The 14,172-nt window shown below is 54.6% G+C and overlaps 1 protein-coding gene across 1 annotated transcript; it reads left to right on the top strand.

The window, feature by feature from the left end:
• Nucleotides 1-2,483: 2,483 nt before the first annotated feature.
• Nucleotides 2,484-9,952, top strand: UQCR11 (ubiquinol-cytochrome c reductase, complex III subunit XI). The gene is made up of 3 exons (XM_004059659.3): nt 2,484-2,689; nt 8,596-8,744; nt 9,786-9,952. The coding sequence occupies exons 1-2, from the start codon at nt 2,640-2,642 to the stop codon at nt 8,714-8,716; spliced, it is 171 nt and encodes a 56-aa protein (XP_004059707.1). The 5' UTR covers nt 2,484-2,639; the 3' UTR covers nt 8,717-8,744; nt 9,786-9,952.
• The last annotated feature ends 4,220 nt before the right edge of the window (nt 9,953-14,172 follow it).

Below are 14,172 nucleotides of genomic sequence, written 5' to 3'. Positions count from 1 at the left end.
AGCGAGACTGTCTCAAAAAATTAAAATTAAATTGGTTGTACCTGGTGACACACACTTGTAGTCCCAGCTACTTAGGAGGTTCAGGTGGGAGGATCGCTTGAGGTGGCAGTGAACTGTGATTGCACCACTGCACTCCAGCCTGGGCAACAGAGCCAGAACCTATCAAAAAAAAGGGTGGGCTGGGTGCAGTGGCTCATGCCTGTAATCTCAGCACTTTGGGAGGCCAAGGCGGGCGGATCATGAGGTCAGGAGATCGAGACCATCCTGGCTAACACGGTGAAACCCCGTCTCTACTAAAAATACAAAAAATTAGCCAGGCGTGGTGGCGGGCACCTGTAGTCCCAGCTACTCGGTAGGCTGAGGCAGGAGAATGGCGTGAACCTGGGAGGCGGAGGAGGAGCTTGCAGTGAGCCAAGAATATGCCACTGCACTCCAGCCTGCAGCCTGGGCAACAGAGCAAGACTCCGTTTCAAAAAAAAAAAAAAAAAAGGGGTGGAGGGGACATCCAGATGGTCCAACAAAATAACAAAAACCGGCTCAAGAAACAAAAAGGAAGTTCTATGTCATGTTGAATGGCTTCAGGCACAGCTGGATCCAGGCGTCATTACAAATCTCTTTCCATCTCTCAGCTCTTGTTTATGTCACTGTCTCTGATGAACTCTTTTTTTTGTTTGTTTGTTTTGAGACGGAGTTTCACTCTTGTTGCCCAGGCTGCAGTGCAATGGCGTGATCTCGGTTCACCGCAACCTCTGGTTTTCAAGCAATTTTCCTGCCTCAGCCTCCCGAGTAGCTGGAATTACAGGCATCCGTCACCATGTCCGGCTAATTTTGTATTTTTAGTAGAGATGGGGTTTCTCCATGTTGGTCACGCTGGTCTCGAACTCCCAATCTCAGGTGATCTGCCCGCCTCAACCTCCCAAAGTGCTGGGATTATAGGCGTGAGCCACCGCGCCCGGCCCCTGGTGAACTCTTACATTGTGGCATCTGGAAACTCTGGGCTGACATTCCAGCAGCCCTTGTGTTCCTGTCCTTTCTCTTAATAGTCTCTGTGTCAGCCCCTGCATCCCACTTTTTTAAGTTTCCACCAATGGGAAGAGTCTTATTCAGGTGCTCTCTGATCCCAAGCTCAAAAACCCCAAGGCAACTGGAAAGTTCTACAAACAATGCCCAGGGCCGGGCCCGGTAGCTCATACCTGTAATCCCAGCACTTTGGGAGGCGGATCACTTGAGGTCAGGAGTTCAAGACAAGCCTGGCCAACATGGCCAAACCCCATCTCTACTAAAAATACAAAAACTAGCCAGGTGTGGTGGCTCACGCCTGTAGTCCCAGCTACTTGGGAGGCTGAGGCAGGAGAAGCTTGAACCCAGGAAGCGGAGGTTGCAGTGAGCCGAGATCGTGTCATTGCACTCCAGCCTGGGCCACAGAGCGAGACTCCGTCTCAAAAAAAAAAAAGGAAAAAAAAAAGAAAAACAGTGCCCAGACTGTGGTGTCCAAAACCTATTTCCGGCTCCCACCCTGAGTCCTTAACCAGGGATAGGGATGGGTTACCACCCGCAGTCCCCAGAGAGCTGCAGGCTTGGAGAGTACTGAGGGGCTGACCCCAGGAGGACAGGCCAGGCTGGGCAGAAGAACCCACGATGTCCATTCCTTATCACGAGGCCTGCAAGTGATGCTGGCGCCCGAGAGACAAATCACGCCCAGTGCCCCGTCTAGGCTATGGCCTTTCCGTTCATGCTGTAAAGGTGCCTGTGGGTCAGGCAGTCCAGGAGGGCTTCCTGAGGGAGGCAACTCTCGAATATGGGGGAAAAGGCACAAAAGTGCAATGGCGGTGTCTGGGAATATGCGCCTCTTCCTTCTGCCCACAGCGGCCCGGTGTGCAGGGGGGAGGCTGGAAGCTGGGAGCTGAGTGAGTATGTACGGTGCTGCGCCGGCTTGTGGGAGAGCAGAGGAAGCAGGGACTGGAGAAAGGCGAGCCCAAGCGAGCCTGGTGCGGTGGAAAGCAGGAGGCAGAAAGACCTGCCTGTCATCAGCTAAGAGCATCCAGAGACGTTCACCGAGCAAGGAGCCAGGCCACCCTCTGCTGCCGGAATGAGGAATAACCCAGGCTCGCAAACGGAAACCTGCAAAGAGATTTCCGACAGGGCCGCCAAGCAACGGGCAACGCTGAGGCTCAGGGAAGCACTGCCGCTCGATCAAAGTCCTACAGCGAATCAGGAACAACGCCTGACGCCTCCAAAAGCGGGCTCCAATCCCAGCTCTTCCCCTCTGTGTGACTCTGAGCAAGACCCTTCCCCGCTGGACCTCAGTTTCCTTCATTGTAAATAACGTCCTGGCACATACTAGGCGCACAAAATCACTGGCAGGTAGCCCCGCGGAGCCCAGGAGCACAATCGGCCGCCAGACCACGTGGCCAGAAAGCCCCGCCCTAGCCCCGCCCACTCCGGACCGCTTCTCCGCGGTCGCCCAACCCTCGCCGGAAGTTACTGTAAGTGGCTTCCGGGTCTGCGCGCACAGTGGCGGATGATGTTTTTTTTTCCTTCCCCCCGTCCTCCCCGCGCGCGTGCGCGCCGCGGCCGCGCCTGCGCAGTGTAGCCGGGTCAGCTGGACAGGGTCATCCTGAGGGTGCGACTCCGCCGCGATGGTGACCCGGTTCCTGGGCCCACGCTACCGGGAGCTGGTCAAGAACTGGTGAGGACGCCGACCCGCGGCCCCATCCGCGCTCCCGCCTCGGCCCAGCCTCGCGCCGCTGCGTTCCGTATTTGTGCGCGTTTCCGGGGGCCGGGACGGGCCCAGGTCCCTTGTTGTGCCCGGTGACAGAGGGGGAAACTGAGGCCGAGAGGCGGAGCGGCGCGTCCCGGCGTGAACGGGACGTGACGGACCCAAGGCCAAACCCCAGCATGCCCGGCTCCGCGGCTAGGCCGCTCCAAGCCTCAGTTTCCCCATCTCTACCGGGGGATCCGAATGGTGACTCCCTGGACGGAAACGCCCAGAAGGTGCCGAGTCCCGATCCCCAGCCCAGCACTCGCGGCATCTTCGGCCTTTGCCACTATTTTGGTTTTTATGATTTTTAACAAGGAGCGTGAAAGCTTCAGCTGCGCCTCAGCCCACGTGGGCAGCCGGACGGCATAGGGGTGGCCCCCATAGAAGCCGGGCTGGGGGTGGCCTCCGTAGGGTTGTCTGGTGTTTCCACGTGGGGTGCTAAGAAGCAAGGCCTGGCTGGGTGCGGTGGCTCCCGCCTGTGATCCCAGCGCTTTGTGAGGCCGAGGCAGGTGGATCACCTGAGGTCAGGAGTTCGAGACCAGCCTGGCCAACATGGTGAAACCCGCGTCTCTACTAAAAATGCAAAAATTAGCCAGGCGTGGTGGCGGGTGCCTCTAATCCCAGCTACTCGGGAGGCTGAGGAAGGAGAATCGCTTGAACCCGGGAGGAGGAGGTTGCAGTGAGCTGAGATTGCGCCATTGCACTCCAGCCTGGGTGACAGAATGAGACTGTGTCCCAAAAAGAGAAAAGAAAAAAAAAGCAGCAAGGTCTTAGACGGGTGCAGTGGCTCCGGCCTGTGATCCGAGTGCTTTGGGAGGCCCAGGCAGGAGAATCACTTGAGCCTGGGAGTTCAAGACCATCCTGGACAACACAATGAAACCCCATCTCTACAAAACAAAAAATTATCAGGGCATGGTGGCACCTGTCTGTAGTCCCAGCTACTGGGGAGGCTAAGGTGGGAGGATCGTTTGAGCCTGGGAATTTGAGACCAGACTGGGCAACACAGTAAGACCTTATCTCTACAAAAAAATTTAGAGCTGCTGGGCACAGTGGCTCACGCCTGTAATCCCAACACTTTGGGAGGCCGAGGTGGGCGAATCACCCGAGGTCAGGAGTTCGAGCCCAACCTGACCAACATGGAGAAACCCCGTCTCTACTGAAAATACAAAATTAGCCAAGCATGGTGGCGCGTGCCTGTAATCCCAGCTACTTGGGAGGGTGAGGCAGGAGAATCGCTCAAACCCGGGAGGTGGAGGTTGTGGTGAGCTGTGATTGTGCCATTGCATTCCAGCCTGGGCAACAAGAGCGAAACTCCGTTTCTAAAAAAGAACAAAGCAAAGGCTTATGATTGGCAGTGTGTCCGGAAGCCAGAACATACTTCCTCCATCCCAGACTGGGGGACAGGTCGGGGACAGGGTCTGCACGGTGGAGCTGACTGGGACCTTCAAGTGGAACGTGATGGTGCCGGTGGTGTTTTACAGCGTGGGTAACTCAGGCCTGGGATGGGGAAGCCTGCTCCTAGCTGAGAACCCAGCTGCCCATGGTAGCCAATGCAGCCCCTCCCGGGTGCAGCAGGTCCGCTTCTTCTGTGTTCAGTCACAGCGGGGACCACCTGTCATCTGTGCTTTCATCCAACAGCAAGCATTTATTTATTTATTTATTTATTTATTTATTTATTTATTTAGAGACGGAGTCTTGCTCTGTCGCCCCGGCTGGAGTGCAGTGGTGCAATCTCGGCTCACTGCAAGCTCCGCCTCCCGGGTTCACGCCATTCTCCTGCCTCAGCCTCCCAAGTAGCTGCGACTACAGGCGCCCGCCACCACGCCCGGCTAATTTTTTTTGTATTTTTTAGTGGAGACGGGGTTTCACCGTGTTAGCCAGGATGGTCTCGATCTTCTGACCTCGTGATCCACCTGCCTCGGCCTCCCAAAGTTCTGGGATTACAGGCGTGAGCCACCGCACCCAGCCCAACATTTATTGAGCACCTACTATGTGTTAGGGACACGCCGACAGACCGAACCCTTGTGGGCGGACATTCTGGTTGGTGGGCAAGGAAAGGTAAAGAAACGAGATCTGTGGTGTGGGGCTGACCTAAAATAATGAAGCGGGAGAGGAAGGGGTGCAGACACCTGCGTGCGAGGGGCCGTGCAGGGCTGTGCCACCAGGCAGTGGCTTTGGGAGGCTAGGGAGCAGGTCTCATCCCCAGGAGGCACTGTGGGGTTGTGTCTCAGAGTCTCAGACTCAGGACTGAGAGGGCCACAGTTCACCAGCTGGGGACCCTGCAGTCCACACCCCTTCTAGGCCCTGCTGGGGCTTGCTTTGAGGAAGGGGTTGTCGTGGCGACGAGGTCGTTGGTCAGTGTGGTCATGGTCTGTGCGTCCTTCCTCAGTGGCTAGTGGAAATCAGGTTTTGTGGGCTCTTCCCACACTGTCCAAATCCACAGGGTCCTACATGGGGTGACCAGGATGATAGGAGAGGCGGAGGCCGGCCCACTGGGCATATTTATGAGCAGGCTTCTCTGGTGATTAATAACCCAGGGCTGGGCGCAGTGGCTCACGCCTGTAATCCCAGAACCTTGAGAGGCTGAGGTGGGTGGATCCCTTGAGGTCAGGAGTTCGAGAACAGCCTGGCCAACAAGGTGAAACCCTGTCTCTACTAAAAATACAAAAATTAGTCGGGCGTGGTAGTGGACACCTGTAATCCCAGCTTCATGGGAGGCTGAGACAGGAGAATCGCTTGAACCTGGGAGGCGGGGGTTGCCGTGAGCTGAGATTGCGTCATTGCACTCCAGCCTGGGTGACAGAGCGAGACTCTATCTCAAAATAAATAAATAAATAAATAAATAACTTATCCAGAATGCCATCAAGACACACGTGCGAAGATTCCTGCCCTGTTGGTGGCATCTGCCTCCGAGCCAGGTTTCAGGAGCAGCTGTGCATGCCCCCAGCTGGTGAGCGGGCACCTGGCCTGCACTTGGAGAGTCTCTGGTGAGGCCCCTTGGGGCAATGTGGGCAGGGTTTCTTCATCCGCTTCCAGGAGGAGCACCCCCTACCGCCCCAACATCCCAGCTGTGTGATTCACTGTGATCCAGGGAGGTGAATCGGATTTTTTTTTTTCTTCCGAGACAGAGTCTCACCGTCGCCCAAGCTAGAGTGCAGTGGCACGATCTCGGCTCACTGCAACCTCCACCTACAGAGTTCAAGTGATTCTCCCGCCTCAGCCTCCCCAGTAGCTGGGACTACAGGTGCGCACCACCACACCGGGCTAGTTTTTATATTTTTAGTAGAGATGAGGTTTCACCATGTTGGCCAGGCTGGTCTAGAATTCCTGACCTCAGGTGATCCACCCGCCTCGGCCTCCCGAAGTGCTGGGATTACAGGTGTGAACCGCTGCACCCCGCCCGGAATTGGATTTTAATTTCAGCCCTCTGTTGGCCAGCAGTGGGACCTGCAATTGTTATCTAGTGCTGTGTGCATAAGAAATGGTCTCCCAAAATTAGACGCTTAAACTAGCAAATACTCCTTCTCTCACAGTTTCAGTGGGTGCACTGAGTCGACTCCTCAGGCTCTCTTGTGAGGCTGCAGTCTCATCCGAGGGTGTGACCAGGCAGATCCGTTTCCAAGATCACTCACGGGGTTGTTGGCTGGATTCATTTCTTTCTTCCTTTTTTTTTTTTTTTTTTTTCTTTTTTGAGACGGTGTCTCGCTCTGTCGCCAGGCTGGAGTGCAGTGGCATGATCTAAGCTCACTGCAAGCTCCGCCTCCTGGGTTCATGCCATTCTCCTGCCTCAGCCTCCCAAGTAGCTGGGACTACAGGCGCCTGCCACCTCGCCTGGCTAATTTTTTATATTTTTAGTAGAATGGGGTTTCACCATGTTAGCCAGGATGGTCCCTATCTCCTGACCTCATGATCTGCCCACCTCACCCTCCCAAAGTGCTGGGATTACAGGCGTGAGCCACCATGCCCGGCCCTCATTTCCTTCTTAGCTGGAGGCTGCCGTCAGTTCTCTGCCACATGGGTCCCTTCATAGGGCATCTCACAGCATGGCAGCTGGCTTCTCCAGAGGCAGCTAGAGGTTGCGCAAAGGTGCCCAGGATGGAAGCCAGTCTTTTTCTTTTCTTTTTTTTTTTTTTTTGAGATGGAGTCTCACTTTGTCACCCAGACTAGAGAGCAATGGTGCAATCTTGGCTCACTGCAACCTCCACCTCCTGGGTTCAAGCCATTCTCCCGCCTCAGCCTCCCAAGTAGCTGGGATTACAGGCATCCACCACCATGCCTGGCTAATTTTTGTATTTTTAGTAGAGACGGGGTTTCACCATGTTTCCTAGGCTGGTCTTGAACTCCTGACCTCAGGTGATCTGCCTGCCTCAGCCTCTCAAAGTGCTGGGATTACAGGCGTGAGCCACCACGCCCAGCCTCTTTTTCTTTTTTAATTTTTTTGAGATATGGTCTCATATTTACCCAGGCTGGAAGGCAGTTGGTGTAGCCACAGTTCACTGCAGCCTCTGCTTCCTGGGCTCAAGAGATCCTCCTGCCCCAGCTTTCCTAGTAGCTGGGACTACTGGCATGTGCCACCACACCCAGCTAATTTTTTTAAATTTTGTGTAGAGATGGGGTCTCACTCTGTTGTCTAGGCTGGTCTCAAACTCCTAGGCTCAAGTGAGCCTGCTGCCTCAACCTCCCAAAGTGCTGGGATTCCCCTTGTGAGCCTCCGTGCCTGAAGCCAGTCTTTTGTCACTTGACCTTGGCAGTGAGGCCCCATTGCTCATGCTGCGTTCTGCGCATTAGAAGCCTGTGCCCGGCCGGGCGCGGTGGCTCACGCCTGTAATCCCAGCACTTTGGGAGGCCGAGGCGGGCGGATCACGAGGTCAGGAGATCGAGACCATCCTGGCTAACACGGTGAAACCCCATCTCTACTAAAAATGCAAAAAATTAGCCGGGCGCAGTGACGGGCGCCTGTAGTCCCAGCTACTCAGGAGGGAGTGAGGCAGGAGAAAGGTGTGAACCCCGGAGGCGGAGCTTGCAATGAGCTGAGATCCCACCACTGCGCTCCAGAGGCCTGGGCAACAGAGCGAGCCTCCATCTCAAAAAAAAAAAAAAAAAAAAAGAAGCCTGTGCCCAAGTTCATACTGTGCGAGGGCGTAAACGCCAGCAGGCGGGCTTGCTGGGCCTTCCTAGAATCTGCTGGGCCTTCCTAGAATCTGCTGGGCCTTCCTAGAATCTGCTGGGCCTTCCTAGAATCTGCTGGGCCTTCCTAGAATCTGCTGGGCCTTCCTAGAATCTGCTGGGCCTTCCTAGAATCTGCTGGTCCCAGGCAACTCGGGAGCTCTCACAGCACGTGCCGTGGTGGGCAAGAGCGTGAGCTTGGAACCGGAGGCCTCGATCCTCGCCAGCTGTGTGGCCTCAGGTGAGGGCCTCGCCCTGTCTGTTGTTTGGTGTCCTCGCCTGGGAACAGGGACTGTGATGGCGGCACCTGCCTGAGTCCTGCAGCTGTGGCAGGGATGGATGAATTTCTGCAGACTGCAGCAGACCGGACCCATCATCATGGTGGTTGCAAACTTACAAACACCTACACATGCCCCAGGCCCAGCCTCCCCCCAGCTCCACTCCCACCCCAGCAGCCCCTTGAGCAGTTACTGGCTTCCTGAGAGCCGGCAGCATGGGCAGGGCCTGTGCTGCTGGTGCCAGCCCTCAGGGCTCACAGCACTGGGTGGGCACAGGTGCCCGGCCCGCACCTCAGCCATCACCGTGCAGGACAGGGGGCCGGGGTGGGCAGGAGAGGGTCTTGGAGAAAGCGTCCAGAGCAGGCCTGACCATCCCCCCTCCTCTGGCAGGATCCCGACGGCCTACACATGGGGCGCCGTGGGCGCCGTGGGGCTGGTGTGGGCCACCGATTGGCGGCTGATCCTGGACTGGGTACCTTACATCAATGGCAAGTTTAAGAAGGATAATTAATTACACAAACCCTTCACAGACTGCTCTGGTAAGTTTCAGTGGGCTGCGGTGGGTGGACTGCATGATGGCCGGATGGTGGCCGAAGAGTGGGTTCTCCAGCCTCCCAGAGCCAGGGCGGCAGCCCTCACTGCTCTCCCTGGAGAGGCCTGCATTCGAGAGTGGGGCCCTGGGTGCCCTTTCTGGCATCTCCGGCCCACGGGCACAGAACTGTCTGCCCCGCAGCCTTGGGTTGTGTGATTGGGGCGTGGGCCTTGCCCTCTCTGGACAATCCCAGTTAGTCGTCGAGGCAGACCCTGCTTCCATCTCAGTGGGCACTCCAGCCTGAACTGGGTGGGGGCCCACGTTACAGACGGATGGGGAAGGTGGAGGCTGGCCCACGGTGGCTGGACACCCCATGAGCTCTTGGAAGCGCCTGTGAGGCCCTGGACGCATCCACGTGTTTCTCCAGCATGCCAGCTGCCCCCTTAACCACAGTGCCTGTGGCATCTGCCCAGTGCCCACATGACAGTCCCACGTGGCCGTGCTCTTACACCCCCATTTTCCAGGTGCTGGCCTGAGGCCTGAAGCCATGCCACTGTTTGAACCTGGGCCTCAGAGCCCTGCTCCGGTCTGTGTTCCTCCCTACTGCGTGGAGCCCGGGGCCTGTGCTGCATTGGTGTTCCTGCCAGGCTGCTGTCCTGGGCCACTTCCGCAGCCAGCTTCATATGGAAGGGACATTTCTTTTTTTTTTTTCTTTTTTTTTGAGACGGAGTCTCGCTCTATTGCCAGACTGGAATACGGTGGCGCGATCTCAGCTCACTGCACCCTCTGCCTTCCGGGTTCAAGCGATTCTTGTGCCTCAGCCTCCCAAGTAGCTGGGATTACAGGTGTGTGCCACCACACCAGGCTAATTTTGTATTTTTAGTAGAGACGGGGTTTCTCCATGTTGATCAGGCTGGTCTCAAACTCCTGACCTCAGGTGATGCGCCCGCCTGGGCCTCCCAAAGTGCTGGGATTAGAGGCGTGAGCCACTGCACCCAGCCTGGAAGGGACACTTCTACTCACCCTGCCTCGTCTGCTCTCCCTCCAGGTGCCTGGTGGCGCCAGCTCCTCCCACCTCAGCACCTGCTGCATCTGGAGCAGCCCAAGCCTCAGGATGGACGAGAGGAAATCCACAGCTCAGCTTCAGGCTTCTTATGTTTCTGAAAACAGCTTGGATATTTTAATGCACGTTGCATTAAACCTCACTGAAACCTGCTCCGTGCCCGGATGTTGATCATGCTGGTGGCTTGGTTACTGTGACTGTAGCTGGAGTGGCACAGGTGACCCAGGCGTCCTTTCAGCTCCAGAATGTTGCAAGTCTAGGAGAGTTTTCCAATGGCTGACAGAAACTGCTTATTTAAAATGTTTCATAAGTAATATTTGCAGTATGTTTATCCGTTGCTGCCTTAACAGGTTGCCCCACACGTAGTGGCTTAAAGCAACGAACATTCACTATCTCACAGTCTGTGTCAGTTGGGGATTTGGGAGTGATGTATCTGGGTGGTTGTGGCCCAGAGTCTCTCATGAGGTTGCAGTTAAGACATCAGCCAAGGCCACTTTGTCTGAGGAAGGCTCAACTGGGGCTGGAGCCACTTCCAAGCCAGTGCCCTCACGTGGCTGTCGGTGACAGCCGCAGTTCCTTCCCGTGGGGGCCCCTACACAAAGCTGCTTGAGCATCCTCATGGCATGGCCTCTGCCTTCCCCAGAGCAGGTGAACCAAGGGAGAGGAAGGAGAAAGCCACAGTGCTTCTATGAGCCACCCTGAGAAGTCTCACGTGATCACTTCCGCCACAGCCTGTTTATCAGAAGCAAGCCCTCGAGGCCCAGTCCACGTGCAGAGGGAGGAGAATGAGGTTCTGTGTTTTGAAGGGAAGAATATCAGAATTGGTAGACATTTCAAACTGTCACATTAGGGATACAAAAATGAACAGGCTGGGAGCGGTGGCTCATGCCTACAATCCCAACACTTTGGGAGGCTGAGGAAGGGGCATCACTTGAACCAGGAGTTCAGTACTAACCTGGGCAACAAAGAGGCCCCTGTCTCTGATAAAAAGAAAAAAAATGAAAAAATAAAAATGAACAGGTATAAAAAGAGAATATGGTACAAAGTCACACTCCATGATACAGCTGCCCAGTTTTTTCCAGCTCTTGCCAATCTCTGAGCCGACATTGCACCACTGCACTCTAGCTTGGGCAACAGAGTGAGACTCAAAAAAAAAAAAAAAAAATCCTAGACATACTGTCTGCATACATAAGTGTGTTGATGGAAATAGCTATTATATCAGTCTGCTAGGGCTGCCATAACAAAATACCACAGATTTTGCATGGCTCAAACAACAGAAATTTATTTTACTTATTCTTTTTTAAAAGACAGTCTTGCTCTATCGCCCAGGCTGGAGTGCCGTGGCACGCTCTTGGCTCACTGCAACCTCCGCCTCCGGGGTTCAAGCGATTCTCCTGCTTCAGCCTCCCAAAGTGCTGGGATTAACAGCTGTGAGCCACTGCACCAAGCCTATTTATTTATTTATTTATTTTTGGAGATGGAGTCTTACTGTGTCACCCAGGTTGGAGTTCAGTGGCATGATCTTGGCTCACTGCAACCTCTGCCTTCAGGGTTCAAGCGATTCTTCTGCCTCAGCCTCCCGAGGAGCTGGGATTACAGGTGCCCGCCACCATGCCCTGCTAATTTTTGTATTTTTAGTAGAGATGGGGTTTTGCCATGTTGGCCAGGCTAGTCTTGAAATGACCTCAGGTGATCTGCCCACCTCGGCCTCCCAAAGTGCTGGGATTACAGGCGGGAGCCACTGTGCCCGGCCAGATTTTGTTCTGATTTTTAAAAAAACATTGGCCAGGGGTCTGTGCGTGGTGGCTCACACACCACTGCACTCCAGCCTGGGTGACAGAGCCAGGCTCTGTCTCAAAAAATATATAAAAATTAAAAAAAAAAAATTGTCTGCAGGCTAAGTGTAGCGGCCCACACCTGTAATCCCAGCACTTTGGGAGGCCACGGTAAGAGGATTGCTGGAGCCCAGAAGTTTGAGGCTGTGGTGAGCCGTGATTGCACCACTGCACTCCAGACTGGGTGGCAGAGTGAGACCCTGTCTCAGAAAAGAAATTGTGTGACTTGAGCCCTGAATCTGTAGGTTACCAGACCCCAGTAGCAGTGAGCTTCTTCTGCCTATTTCTGTATCTGCTGTCCTGGTACTTAAGTCCTGGAAGGGAAGGCAGAGACTTCAGCATGGTGGCACTGAGGCCCTCGCCAGCCCAGGAGGTGACAGGAGCCAGCCTGGCGGATGGGGTCCTGTGTTTGTTGCCACAGTGAGTCACTGGACTCCGCTGTAAAGAGGAGCAGTCTCGTGGCCCCATCAGCCGTTTATTCAGTCATTTATTTCTACCAGCATCCACTCGACGACATTTTTTCTTTTTCCTTTTTTTTTTTTTTTTGAGACAGAGTCTCGCTCTGTCGCCCAGGCTGGAGTGCAGTGGCGTCATCTCAGCTCACTGCAACCTCTGCCTCCCGGGTTCAAGCGATTCTCCTGCCTCAGCCTCCCGAGTAGCTGGGACTACAGGCGCCCGCCACCACGCCCAGCTAATTTTTTGTATTTTTTAGTAGACACGGGGTTTCACCGTGTTAGTCAGGATGGTCTCTATCTCCTGACCTCGTGATCCACCCGCCTCGGCCTCCCAAAGTGCTGGGATTACAGGCGTAAGCCACCACGCCCGGCCTTGATGACATTTTTTCTACAGACTATAAATCATTTATAAACTTTAATTTTGTTGCTCAAGTTGTCCTCTCTGTTTGGCCATCGTGACCCCTTCCAAATGGGCTCCTGTGTGCACATGATATGTCCCGGGTCATTTTTTTTGTTATTGAGGTGAAATTCACATAACATAAAATTAACCATTTTCAGGTGTGCAATGCAGTGCTTTAATACATTCACATTGGTATGCAGCCACCGCGCCCAGCCTGGAATTGGCCATTTTAAAGACTATTTTATTGACTTACTTATTTTAGACAAGGTCTCGCTCTACCACCCAGGCTGGAGTACATTGTCACAATCATAGCACAATTTTAAAAATAATCTTGGCCAGGCGCGGTGGCTCACGCCTATAATCCCAGGACTTTGGGAGGCCAAGGCAGGCGGATCACCTGAGGTCAGGAGTTTGAGACCAGCCTGACCAACGTGGAGAAACCCCGTCTCCACTAAAAATACAAAATTAGCCGGGCATGGTGGTGGGTGCCACCATAATAATCAAGTCCCTTGCATGGGGGCAGGCCTTGCACTGGCTGCCCTAGTCAAGTAATCCCAGCTACTTGGGAGGCTGAGGCAGGAGAATCGCTTGAACTCGGGAGGCGGAGGTTGCAGTGAGCCGAGATCGCGCCACTGCACTCCAGCCTGAGCAACAAGAGCGAAACTCCGTCTCAAAAAAAATAATAATAATTAAATTAAAAAAATAATAATAATCTCCTAGCCGGGCGTGGTGGCTCGCGCCTATGATCCCAGCACTTTGGAAGGCTGAGGCAGGCACATTGCTTGAGCTCAGGAGGTTACAGTGAGCCAAGATCACGCCACTGCACTCCAGCCTAGGCAACAAAGTGAAACCCTGTCTCAAAACATAATTATCATCTCCCTTGCGTGGGGGCAGGCCTTGTGCTGACTGCCCTAGTCAGGTACCACGGCTGGTTCTGGGGTGTAACTGCCTGGCTTTGAGTCCACGGCATAGACTTTCCTGTCTCCTTGGGAGCACTGATTCTTCCATGGCAGCCCAATGCTATGGGGCCTCGGTCTCAGGCCAGTAACCAGCTCCTGAGCTTCTCAGGAGACAGAGCTGGCTGTCTCACACTTCACCTCACCTCATGATGAGGTGGGGTGAGCGGGGCATCCGACCATCATCCACCCATCCATCCTGATTTATTCAGTGCTTCTGTGGTCAGCACAACATCCCGAAAATGTGCCCGTTCCGTCAGCCGCTGTGGCTCACACCTGGAACCCCAGCACTTAGGGAGGCCGAGGTGGGCGGATCACTTGAGGTCAGGAGTTCGAAACCAGCTGGCCAACAAGGTCAAATCCCATCTCTTCTAAAAATTCAAAAAAATTAGCCGGGCATGGTGGTGGGCGCCTGTAGTCCCAGCTACTCGGGAGGCTGAGGCAGGAGAATTGCTTGAACCCGGGAGGTGGAGGTTGCAGTGAGCCGAGGTCACGCCATTGCACTCGAGCCTGGGCAACAGAGCGAGACTCTGTCTCAATCAGTCAATCAATCAATCAATAAATGAATGTGCCTGTCCTACTCCCTGGAACCTGCAGCTAAAGGGACTTTGAAAATGGGATGAGATCTGCAGATGGGAAAGCATCCCAGATCGGGTGGACCCAATGTCAACAAGAGTCCTTAGAACCAGGACAGTTTCTCCAGCTGGAGGCAGGGGAGCACAGCAG

Source organism: Gorilla gorilla, chromosome 20 (genome assembly GCF_029281585.2).
Source record: "Gorilla gorilla gorilla isolate KB3781 chromosome 20, NHGRI_mGorGor1-v2.1_pri, whole genome shotgun sequence".
Lineage (NCBI taxonomy): Eukaryota > Metazoa > Chordata > Mammalia > Primates > Hominidae > Gorilla > Gorilla gorilla.
The sequence above is the reverse complement of the archived record's forward strand: the minus strand, read 5'-3'. Positions and strand labels throughout refer to the sequence as shown.